Source organism: Vipera berus (genome assembly GCF_964194415.1).
Source record: "Vipera berus genome assembly, chromosome: 1".
NCBI classification, from domain to species: Eukaryota; Metazoa; Chordata; class Lepidosauria; order Squamata; family Viperidae; genus Vipera; species Vipera berus.
In genome coordinates, this window is record NC_138202.1 from 155,600,756 (window position 1) to 155,613,882 (window position 13,127).

The 13,127-nt window shown below is 37.2% G+C and overlaps 1 protein-coding gene across 2 annotated transcripts in view; it reads right to left on the reverse strand.

The window, feature by feature from the left end:
• Positions 1-3,186: 3,186 nt before the first annotated feature.
• The window catches only part of TTC21B (tetratricopeptide repeat domain 21B), a 53,673-nt gene continuing 43,732 nt past the window's right edge, over positions 3,187-13,127 (reverse strand). Inside the window, exons 24-29 of one of the 2 annotated variants that reach the window (XM_081321701.1) lie at positions 11,696-11,857; positions 10,725-10,917; positions 9,790-10,014; positions 8,988-9,108; positions 6,021-6,088; positions 3,187-5,304 (exon numbers count right to left, since the gene is read on the reverse strand). In XM_081321701.1, the coding sequence (XP_081177827.1) occupies positions 5,227-5,304; positions 6,021-6,088; positions 8,988-9,108; positions 9,790-10,014; positions 10,725-10,917; positions 11,696-11,857 (847 nt within the window). In that variant the 3' untranslated portion in view covers positions 3,187-5,226. Of the gene's footprint in view, positions 5,305-6,020; positions 6,089-8,987; positions 9,109-9,789; positions 10,015-10,724; positions 10,921-11,695; positions 11,858-13,127 lie in introns of both variants that reach the window. The other variant, XM_081321700.1, reaches the window with a different exon arrangement.

Sequence of the window (13,127 nt, forward strand, 5' to 3'; positions counted from 1 at the left end):
AGTTTTAATGAATAAAAGCTACCGTATATGATTTGCAGTAATATTAACTAGATTTATATGCAATTGACAAAAACCTGTGTAAGTATTGTAGTGGATCTTATGTACCTTAATGCAAGGTTTGTTACAAATGGGAAAATAGATAAAGAAATTTTAATATGTAGAAATCCTGATAGAAACTTAATAGGTACTATATCATGTGTTGCAAGAAATCCTGTTGGAAGAAACCAAATGGATGTGTGTAAGAGCATGTTTCTGCCCAATTTTTGTTATATGGAAGCATGTCTATGTTAGGTGAAATGTTGAAGGTTGAATGCAATGTAATTATATGTATATGGTAATACAAGAGATAGACTGAGAACAAATGAGAACTGAATATTTATTGAATACAAAAATGAGCAACTAGTAAAGTAATATGGATAGTCCTTGACTTATGACCACAATTCAGCCTTAAATTTCTGTTGCTAAGTGAGGCAGTTAAGTGAGTTTTGTCCCATTTTACAACCTTTCTTGCCACAGTTGCCAAGTGAATCACTGCAGTTGTTAAGTAAGTGACATGGTTGTAAAATGAATCTGGCTTCTCCATTGACTTTGCTTGTCAGAAGTTTGCAAAAGGTGATCACATGACCCCAGAACACTGCAACCATCATCAATGTGAGCCAGTGTCCAAATTTTGATCATGTGGCCATGGGGATGTGGCAATATTTGTAAGCTGAAAAATGGTCATACCGGTAAGTCCCTTTTTCTCAGTCCACTGTAACTTCAAACAATCACTAAACGAAAGATTGTAAGTTGAGGATTACCTGTGTAATATGTTGAAATGTGAAGGAAAAAACCCAAGAAAATTTCCTTAGATTGATGAAATTCTGAAAATGAGGGAAGTGACAGACAAGTTTTAAAGAAAAATAACCAACCATAAAGCAAGTTATGAATGTGTTAAATGTTTACAAGAACAGAACAGTGTTGATATGAATTAGTTTTCCATATGTTTCCTTTACTTTTTGTTGAGCTTGTTGATCAGAAGGTCGGCAGTTTGGCGGGTCAAATCCCGAGTGCCACGTAGCAGAGTGAGCACCTGTTCCACGTCCCAGCTTCTGCCAACCTAGCAGTTCGAAAGCACGTTAAAATGCAAGTAGAAAAATAGGGACCACACGGTGGGAAGGTAACAGCGTTCCGTGCGCCTCTGGCGTCTAGTCATGCCAGCCACATGACCACGGAGACGTCCTCAGACAAGCGCTGGCTCTTCGGCTTTGAAACGGAGATGAGCACCGGCCCCTGGAGTCAGAAACGACTAGCACGCATGTGCGGGGGAAACTTTACCTTTTACCTTTTAATTTCTACTCATTTGCATCCAGATCACAGCTTATTAGCAAAATGTTTTTAAATCCAGTTTCTTATTTGAATAAAGTATATATTCAGTAAGCATCCATATTGTGGCACTTAATTAGCTGCTCACAATCTGATTAGTTTTTCTTTTCTGATGATGAAATGGAACACTTTAAGGATTTTTTTTCTTGCCAATACAATGCAGTGAGGGCACCAAAGCTTTCCCAAAAAATATTGCCATCATACAAAGTATTAAAAAATGGAAAGGAGTGTCCCTTGTTTTATGCTACTAGAGGTATGAAGAACTTATTCTATGAAAACTGAGTGAAGCAATAGGAAATGGAAAACTGACTCCGCTCCCTACTCCAAAAACAGAGTAGAAGGTGAGTTGCTAGGCAACCCCATATGGAACACTGGCCTTTTTCATGAAGATAACTACACTTACCTCTCTGCCTCCCTCACGGGAGTTAATTCAAAGGCCATGTTTTAGAAAGAAGTCTTAGGATATGAAATACTATTAAAATATTGATAAAAGCTCTAATAGAGTCTTTCCACTTCACTGGGCAGAGAGTAAAATCAAGGAAGGAAGAAAGAGATCCACTGTTCCCTCATGGAGGCAGAATGGCTTAAAATGGCTTATCTGAATCCAACCAACCAGGTGGAAATGTGGCTAAGAGGCAGGATATTAAAAGCTTGATTGGAATTAAAATTAGTGGCACTACAGTATCTTCCATAAATTTTCATGCAAATTGACACACTGATGAGTGGGATAAACCTTGGGTTTATTAGCTGTTAAACTGTTCTTCCTTCCTGTTGACATTTAGGGTGGCTGAAGAAAAGGATAGGAGCTGATTTATAGAGGAACTGAGAAGCCAGCCATGCTGCAATTTAGATCATTGTGAAACCTACAGATGTTGGTATCCTCAAGGAAATCTAACCATTCTATCTACTTTTATGAATTATAAAACCACTGTTACTTTTATCCAATGCAATTTATTTATTTATTTTTTATTTTAATCCCATTTATATCCTGCCCTTCTCCGAAGACTCAGGGCGGCTTACAATTCTAAAGCACAAATCAATGTGCTTAGCAATATCAGAAGACCAAGGTTTTATTAGCAATATCATTGTACAGGTCTGGAATATAGACCCTACTTTTCTTTCTAAAAACAGTCCACCCCTTTTTAGTGGTATTTGGATTATTTGCTATGGGAATAAGAAGGATCCCATGTAATAACTAGAATAAGCTTAAACTATTTTTATTTAGCAAATTATTCTTTACTGTGCGATATCCCCATAAACTCTTCTGTAGGAAGTTTCTGGCAATTACAAATTTCAATCCACAAAAAATAAAAAATGCCTATTGTAACAGTAGTGAGCAAAATATTGTACAGAACTGGCTATGCCGTAAATAACTAGACTTCAGTTCACTGGCAACTGAAGCAAAATTAAATGCCTAAAATAAGCGTGTATAAATGACTGTGGGCACAAATCTTATCCTGGGTTACAGGATAAGTGGTTACAGATAACATTCTAAAAAAAATGGAGAGAGAGTTTAAATTTGAAGTAAAAACTCACTTCCTTTCCTGCTAAAATCCATTATGTATAGTTTGCATAAAAAGAGGTTTTGAAAAAGCAAAACCAGCAAAACTAAATAAAGACTGTTGGTGTACTGTAGCAACAATTGGTGGAAGAACAGGATGTGGATATCACACACACACACACACACACACACACACACACACAAAAGAACCAAACTCAACCACAAGGAAGAAACCTTAACATTGAAATTGGGTTTAAGGATGCCAGGAAGTTGCAGGATCTAATCACAGAACCCACACTGGTATAATAAGTAAAAAGAGATTTGAGAATCTGTTTTTATATAATATTACACAGTAAAGTTAAGCATTCACTTACTTTTCCAAATTAATATAATAACCTGTAACACTGATAGTTTTCAAACTTCATAGATACCAATGAGGTAATTATATAAAAAATATTTTACACAGGGCCTGAGAATTGGACGATGCAGATATAGGTACAGAGCTTTACATGGCATACAGTTTTAATTCTGCTGTTTCTGTTGTATTAATACAAAATTGGCTTAAATCATAACCATTAAGGAAGTAACAGTGGAATTTTCTGCTTTGCCCTCCCCCTCCCAACTTCAGGTTGCCTCACCTACACACCTCCTTATATAAAACCACAGGCAGAACTGACAAGTAATAACTATGTCAGGCCGTGTGCTCACCTCCCCTGAAAGAACATTTAAAATTCCAGCTATCACACTCAAGTTCCAAAATGTTGAATCAAGGAAACTAATAGATGCACTCAGCTGGCTCCTCCTGTGTTGGGACAACAGGAAACCTAAACAGTGCTGGCTATAAAAACTGTTTGGTTTTAATATGTAAGTCTTAAAAAAAACCAAATGTGGTAAAAGAAAACATTGCAATGTATACTACCTTTTTTAAAAAAAACTATCTTGCCCCACCCAAGTTTTCCACAAAAAAAGTAATAAAAACACTGAAAAAAATGCCTGGTGAAGGGGACTATCCCTTCCCTTTAACAAATTCTCCAGCTCCAACTGACTTAGCAAGTGGTTGGAAGAAAGCAGATTATGTGAACATCTTTTTCAGACAGAACAACAAAAGTGGTTGTATGGTGCATACATCCATTTAGATTATAGTCAATTCAAGATAGTATAGGCATTCATTGGAGCACTAAAACCAAAGTTTCTCAGAAATAGTCTTGTCTGGAAATTGTAAATAAATTGCTTAATAGTTCTTTGCCACAATAACTCAAAGAATCAATTAAGAGCAAGTATGATAGACAGTTGCATCTGTGATAATAAAAAAGATAGTATTATAGAGACCCAAAGATATAGGTTACAATTTGATTTTTAATTCTTGATTTAAATTTGAGCTTTAATGTAGGCAACTAAAGTTCAAATATTTCCTTAAGTTTAAGAAGTCCATGGTAATCTTAGGAAAAAGCTTCATCTCTTAGTTCAGGGATGTCAAACTGCCGGCCTGCAGGCCAGTTGCATCATGCGGAGGCCACGCCCATCCCAGCTCAGGCAATGTGAAAAAAGTCACAATATGTCGTGACATGTCACGTGACGCAGCGAGTTTGACACTCATGTCTTAGTTTGACCCACTTGCAAAAGATACAGAGATTGAATATTGTAGAAGGACAACAGAAAAGAATACAGCAGTTAACACGGAAAAAATTCTCAGGAAAACCCTGAAGCAAAGGTCTTTCATTCTATATCATATTCTTCATACTGTTGCATATTTGTATGCAATATTGCACACAAACATTATGCAATGTGCAATAATGAGGTATTTATTGCTAGAGTAAAATAAATTTAAATAAGAATTAGGTTATTGCTTAAGGTTTCCAGCAAAGAAGAATGATAACTTACAAAAACAAAATAGTTAAAACTAGAGAGATACAAATATAACATTGTAGTATAGTACTTTATTTTCCCCTTTCTTGGTATTCCTGGGGATTCAGAGTAGACCCTATTTCAAAACATTGATTACACTCCAAACAAATCACCTCTACAATGTAGAAAGTGCAATGGACACAGCTGGAAGTTCTCTCTACAGATTTCTCTGCCACAGAGCAATCTTCAAAAGAAACTTCCAACTGTGCCTGTTGTTTCTTTTACTCAGTTTATCTGGATCGCAGCCAGTATCTACAGGAGGAAAGTGAGACACCAATGATCTTTTGTTTTTACTCAACCCTATATACTAAAGCAGCATGTTTTTAAAATAAATCTACAAGTAGTCTCTGCTGTTTTTCACTGGGAATTAGTTGGATGTGCAGCATCTTCAATTTTACAGATGACTTTAAAGCTCCTTTTATCTTCCAAATCAACACAAATGCCTTCATCAATGCTCAAGTCCTTAAAGATGCACGTGCTTTATCAAGTATTTCTTTTCTTATCTTGGGGTAATTTGGATGTGCTTCTAAAACCTGTTGAATGAAAAAAAACTTGCATTGAGACTGCTTTTCAAGCTACAAGTTAACTTTAAAAAAGATGTAAATGTATTGTCTATGTTTACTTCACCATAAGGTTATACATTTGCTTTATTCTGATTCTGATTCTTTTTTTTTTTATTGAAAAGTTTTAAAAATACAGTTTTCCTTTAAAAAACCCCCTTCCCCCTCCCTCCTCCCCTCCCTACCTCCCCCCTTCCCCCCCTCCCCCCCTCCCTCCTCCCCCCCCACCTCCCCCCAACCCCCCTCCCCCCCCCCCCGGACTTCCCAGAGCTAAATACAAGGTATATATATATAAAAAAGCAATCATAAGCAACCATATACTAACAACTATAAATTCTAAAATCCATCACTCTCTAACTTATATAGGATCAAACAAAACTTAGCATTATTAAATATATATAGAAGACAAAATAAAAAAAGAAAAAAGAAAACGAAAGAAGACTTATTCAAATGCTAGATAAAACTTCTTGACCCTATACTTATTCTGGATAAACTCAATCCATTTTCTCCATTCCATAATATAATGTTCTTGCGAGTAATCTTTCAAATAGGCCGAAATCTTCGCCATCTCTGCCAAGTCGGAAACCTTTAAAATCCACTCTTGTATAGTCGGCAGTTCCTCTTTCTGATTCTGATTCTTAACATGCAAAAAACTCCCCATTCATTACCAGATAATCAGTGGAGCTTACCTTATGACAAATAGCGATAGCATCAATATGTCTCTTGGCTTTCAGATAATTAAAAGCTAGCTTGAAACCTGTAAAAGCAGAAAGATAGATTTTGCAAAGAATGTTTTTTAAGGAAATAAAAACAAAGAACTAGGATGATATGTGCATGTTTGTCTCTCCAGTTTAAATTATGGTACAAATGGAAGATTTTAAAATAAGATAACCTGCTGGTCTGTTATACATAATTTTCATATCAGTCAAAATTACCCTCATCTCAAGTTCAAACTTTTTACAAGAATAAAACAGGAAAAAAGGGACAAACCATAGAGAAGTTTTTCCTTTAATTTCCCATCATACATCTCCTTTCACTCACATTTTCTGGAAATGTGGAAACTGGAAAAAGTTAATTTTGTAGTTGCTTACAACACCTTCCTTTCAGCTGGCAAGTACATGGTTTGAAAAGAACATCCCAATCAATTTCCCAGCCTCATCTGCATGAAATATCAAGTCAAATATCTTTATCATGGTCTTTGACCAGCCTTTTACAATTTAATAATATTTTTTAAAAAATACAGCAAAAGAAGGAACAATTTAATACAACAATTAGTTAGGGAAGAGAAAAAATAATGGGACAATAAAACAGCATGCCTAATTTTTAAAAATGCACAGTTGTGGTATTTGGTAAAAAAATAGCCATCTGATGTGTAAGTGTAGGGTTACCATCCCTTAAAAGATAATGAACATAAAATTTATCTGCATGGCCCTCAAATTTGGAAATGATTGGTGAAATCAAAGCATGTCTTGGGGCATTGTAGAAGGAGCACTTTATTCACAAAGACGTTACCCCTGTGGTTCTAGGGAGGTAGAAACTCTCACCCAAGTTCTCATACTGTGGATGAAGTAATCCTCAATGGGTCCTGAGAACTGAGGAAACTTGTATTTAGCACAATTAGGTATATTTATATTAACTTGAACCATAAGAAAGGCTGAGCGCCAAAGAATTGAGGCCTTTGAACTATGGTGCTGGAGAAGACTCCTGCGAGTCCCTTGGACTGCAAGGCGATCAAACCAGTCAGTCCTAGAGGAGATCAACCCTGACTGCTCCTTAGAAGGCCAGATCCTGAAGTTGAAACTCAAATACTTTGGCCACCTAATGAGAAGGAAGGACTCACTGGAGAAGAGCCTAATGCTGGGAAAGATTGAGGGCAATAGAAGAAGGGGACGACAGAGAATGAGGTGGCTGGATGGAGTCACTGAAGCAGTAGGCGTGAGCCTAAATGGACTCCAGAAGATGGTAGAAGAGGACAGGAAGGCCTGGAGGAACGTTGTCCATGGTGTCACGATGGGACAGACACAACTTTGCAGCTAACAATATTAACTTTGCTCAGCTTAGAAAGTGCTGAGCTTTATTTTAAGTAATAACAAGCCAGCTTGTTATGGAGCTTGGGCTTGGACAATCTCGGTGTGCATTCTTTTTATGGAGTTCACTCTGGAGTCGATTACATTTCAGGAGTAAGTATGCAGCATTTCTCAGTGGCTTCATGGAATGAAGAATGTGTTGTAACAACATGGATTTGAGCTCCAAGGCCAAGCGGAGAGAAAGTGCTTGTGGATTTAAGAATTGAATACAGAAACCTACACTCATCTCCCAAATGCAAGTGAATTTACTCCTTTTCAGGTCCTACAGGTATCACAGAGAACTAGAGTAAACAAAAGGGGAGGGAGTTGAACACCCCCCCCCAAATTCTACAAAGGTTGAAGCTAGTAGCATTTTTTTCCTTTCAAAATGTAAGACTTTGGAAGGGATAAATGAGAGGATAGCTTGATTTCCTTGAAAGCAGGTTTGTTTCTATCCACAAGGAAATTAAGGAACTTCCTTTCAACTAAATTCTACCTTAGCCAACCTGAGCGTTCTTAGAACCACACTGCTTTCTGCTGCCAACAATCTCCAATAGCATAAAATCAGCTGATCATACATAGTACTTAACCTCATCAATTTGAAAAATGCAGGGGTCTTCTCCAGAAATCCAAGTGGTGATGTATCCAAATATGTACTTTTCCCATCTGGACACATAATGCCTGTTTATGAATGCCTACTATAAATGTGTGTGTGTGTGTGTGTGTATGCACACATACACAAAAAGCTCTGAAAAGTACGCTATTCCAGGATGAAAAGATGGAGTCTCCATTAATTGTATTACTGGCTTTCCAAATATTTTTAAAAGAGACAGGTACCAATTTTAGAAAAAACTAGCATTTTTTTCTATTACATAATGTTATTTCAATATGATTTACACTGCAATAAATACATGCATCATGCTTATAAAAAGGAGGAATGGCCTTTTATGTTTTCTGAATTACAATTTTTTTTGTTCTGTTATGCTAATTTAACCAAGGACTGCCTCTTGATAAAATCAACCACAATTTGTTAGCCTGCAGCACAGTGCCTTATATACCTGCTCAAAAGTAGATTGCCAAGCAAACATATGTAGCATCTAGTTGGATGACAGCTGTGGGCTTGTTAATACATTTGGCTAATTTTAGATACATTCAAATAGATTTCTACTATTTGAAAGAATATCTTTTCCAATTAAAAGTACTAAACTGAACACAGATCTTGACATCAAGGCTAAAATATAAATTTTAAAAGAACAATTGCGCACATTTTATTGAACCACTGTCAGTGGTTATCTCTCTTCAATATTTTGCTTTCAGTAGGCTGAGACCACAATTTACAATAGGTGTTCTAATACCAATTCCCTAATATTCTAATGCTAGGTATCAGAGCAGGTGAAAAATGATCTGGTAAAGAATAGGAGAACATATAATCTGACCTGATAAGTGCATGTTTCCCCTTTCCAAACTGCAAGATTCACAAGATAATATAAGATAATCTCTATTGTCATTTTTTTTTTTACTGTGGGCACAACGGCACACATCAAAAATGAAAAACCACTAAAAGCATATGCCTTTCAAGAATAGACCTACCAATGGCTGGATTGGTTTGGTTCCCATATTTCCAGGCCATCTCATAGTTTATAGCTGCATCTCTGTAAGCTTGCTCTTTTTCCATAATGTATCCCATATATTCATAAGCTTTGCAACAGGACTAAAAAGAAAAGGATGTTATTTCTCAAGTTAGAATCCTGTTATTAAAATAATAAGATAGTTCTGGGGCTTTTTCTAAAAAGTATTGTGTGGCTGTTAGACTAAACCAGAACTTTCCCTTTGTTTGCTAATACAGGTAGTCCTCGACTCACGACCTCAATTGAGCCCAACATTTCTGTTGCTAAGTGAGACATCTGGTGGGTTTTGCCCCAGTTTACGATCTTTTTTCTTTTGCCACAGTTAAGTGAATCACTGCAGTTGTTAAATTAGTAACATTTTTGTTAAGTGTGTCTGGCTACCCCATTGACTTTGCTTGTCAGGTCACAAAAGGTTATCACATGACCTCGGGACACTGCAACCGTCATGAGTCAGTTGTTAAGCATCTGGATTTTGATCACATGACCATGGGGATGCCGCAACAGTTGTAAATGTGAAAAATGGTCATCAAGTCACTTTTCCAATGACGTAATTTTGAAAGGTTACTAAATGAACTATTGTAAGTCAAGGACTACCTCTAAAGGAAATAACATGGAAGAATTCCTTGAACAGCCAAGGATTGCAAGAAAACCAATGATGAGCTATAACTGTAGCCATAAGCCACTTCCTCTTGTGCTCATTACAAATCTCAAGAGATAGATTAACCAATTAATAGTTTTAAAGTGGTTTCTAGTTTATTAATTACCCTATTGTGACGAAGGCACCGCTTTAGTAATTCGCTCGCCATGTCATATTTGGAAGACTGAATGTAAATATCTGCAAGCAAAAGCCAACTTTTTTCAAACTCTTCGGCATCAATGGGATTCCAGTTCATTTTTGAAATTCTCTTCAGCTGATTTCTGGCTCTTGGGGTTTGCTTTAAAATCATGTACGCTGTAGCCATTCCCAAAAGTGCCGGGACATGATCCTTCTGCAACAATAGATGGAACAGAGAAGATAAACCGAGAATGCTACAGAAAAATAAACTTTTCCCAGCAGTATATATTGTGATGCACATTCAGTCCCAATCTAAAGATTAATGTACAGTGCTCTCAAGAGCCATAAAAATTTTTCTGCTAAACAGATACAGGAAAACAGATTCCTATAGTGGTGCACTACTTCTCAACCTTGGCAACTTTAAGATGTTTGGACTTCAACTCCCAGAATCCCCCAGCCAGCATAGCATCTTAAAATTGTCGAGGTTGAAAAACACTGCTGAAGTCCAAAAGGTAGCTCTTTTGTGTGTCATAGCACAATCTGTTGGTTCACATAAGAAACACAACCAAAATATCATTTTCCATACGACTCCAAACGGACAGTCTGGTGTCTCACCAAGCAAATCATTTTAGAAAATCATTGTTGTTGTTTTTCTCAAGCTAGTTGATGAACTTCACACAGTCAGCATACTTTTCTTCCATTGGTTCCCATCTGTGCTCTAAGCCAGGCAAACAAAAGACAGGAACATGGTTATCAATAACTTCAATAGAAGCCAGAATCTAACGCTTGTAGCCACATCACCCAAGGATGGTTTGTATCCTATTTTCTTAGACTCCCTCTGTCCACATCCTAACCCAAAGAGCACGTTTCTATATTAAACTCTAGTCTAGACGTTCAACTGAACAAATGTTTTCAACAACTTACCTCATTAGTAACAATTTCTGTAAAGGCATGTAGTGCTCGCTCAACATTTGATTTTTGTTTAGTTGCCATTAAACAGTAATTTTCCATGATGCCAAGCTGAACGTGCCCTTGAGCAGTCTGAGGCTTCAACTCTTTTAGGAGTTTTTCTGCTGTTCTCACAGCCAGCTGGACTGATTCTTGCTTTTCTGTGGAACTGCTAGATATAAGAAAAAAAAACATTAAGGCTTTGTTTTAGACTGCATTAGCAGTAGGTGGAAAAGAGACATTCTTGCATGTATTCAAGATAGAAATGCAAAAAGTATTTAAGAGCACTTTTCAGTTTAATGCACAGAGAGAAGTGATGCCTCTTCAATGCACCATAATGCTCATATTGTATCGGTCCCTTGGCTTAAGCCCTCTTTTGTAGGTTTACTGAAAATTGGTTTTGGAAGTAGAATTTGGTTTTATGATGTTAATGTCAATGCTCTATCAGCTATGAATCCATTTATAAGGCAAATCCATTCTGTTAAAAAAGGGCAAGCCTACAACATGCCTCTTTCCTTTTGTTCTCTGAATGTCTGAAGATGGATTTCAGTCTTTCTTGTTGAGGGTGGAAAAGGGGAAAAAAATTTGACAAAAGAAGTAAACAACTGTACAATTAGGGAAGTTGTTTTCCCATTTTATTGAATTAGCTAAATAAGCTTTGAAGCCGTTTAGATGTATGTCTTCAGTGTAACTTTGGGCTGAAATAGAAATCACCATGTGAAAATTTAAACCACCAAACAAGTTGTGGTTGTTTTTTTTTTAGCATCAAGTGCTTCTTAACACTGTTATCTAATATTCCACAGGATGAATTGACACATTCATGAATTTACTGCTTCATCCTATGCTGTTTGTATCCAAAAACAAACTGGAGGGGTCCTTCCAAACATGATTGACTGTGTTCGTTAACAGGATACCATCTTAAAGTAGTAGGAGTTGTCATCACTTACTCTGTGTCACCATCCAGATGTTCAAATACCTCACCTCCAATCGTTTCATTGTCAGGGTTTAAGCAAATTTCAATCATATTATACACTGCATTTTGCCCCCAATCATTATCCTTTCTTGCTTTGTTAAAATGTCGAAGGGCATCATTTGGTTCACCAGTGTACCTAGCAAAAGAATTAAACTTAACACCTTGTGGGAAAGGATTTTTTTTTTAAAAAAACACCTTTTAGATTTACTATAATTACTGTGTTTACATATTACAACTCCATACTTTAGAAAACATGAAATTCTCAATTTATTGTGATTTCATAGAGGGAATGTAGGCCATAAGATAATGGTAAATACTAATAAAAGCTACTAGAGGAAATGAAATGCTAAAGAACAAAAAATATCTCATTTTGTTCCCAGAAATTAAAAATTAGAATGTTCAAACATAAAAGAAGACAAGAATATAGTAGCTAAGTGAAAAGTAGTCTAGGGCAGACATGTCAAACACAAGGCCCGGGGCGAAGTGGTTTCATGTGGCCCACGAAGCCATCCTGGAAACAGTGAGGGAACGGCCCCCACTGCCTTGGCCCTGGCCCAGAGACCCTCCTTCTGCCAGAAACCCTCAGATTTGTCCCACTCCTGCCCAGGCCCCCATAGGCACCCTTGATGCGAACGATGTAGAGCTGGCCATGCCCACCCAATAAGCCATACACACTGTAGCCACGCCCACCCAGTAGGCCACGCCCACCCTGGCCATACCCACCCGGCCCCTTGAGGGCAACCGCAATGCTGATGTGGCCCTCAATGAAATTGAGTTTGACACCCCTGGTCTAGGGCACCAGATTAACAAAGTGTAATGCAGTAAGATTACAGTTGCTGCTAAGGGAGATATCTTGACACACAGACTCAAGACAAGCTTTACACCAAGTCTATTTTTTAAATCACATTTAGCAAATTAGCTTCTCTGCATAAAGTATGTGGCATCCAATCTCTCTTTCAAATATGAAAATAGAGTAAAAGTACTAATTCTAAGATTGGCAGGTAATCCTTTATAGGAGAAACATCTGTTCTACATCATGTCATTACAACCAAGAATCATCATCAAATAAAAATTCAAGGTATGGGTCAACCACTCACATACAGTACATTTACACGCTTATCTTCTATTAAAGTATATATCTAATTAGCATTCGATTACAGCACATCACCATTCATCTACCTTGATCTGCAAAAGCGTGCAATATTTTCAACCTGTTGTATTAGCCTAATACGAGTAGCAGGATGTGTCCTTCTATATGATATTATATTAATATATTATAGAGCAGTGATGGCGTTTAAAGACTGAGTGCCCAAACTGCAACCCAAAACACAGTTATTATCGTTGGGTGCTGGGGTAAGTATGGCCAATTGGGTGGGCGTGGCTATGGTAACGGCAGACTGGGTGGG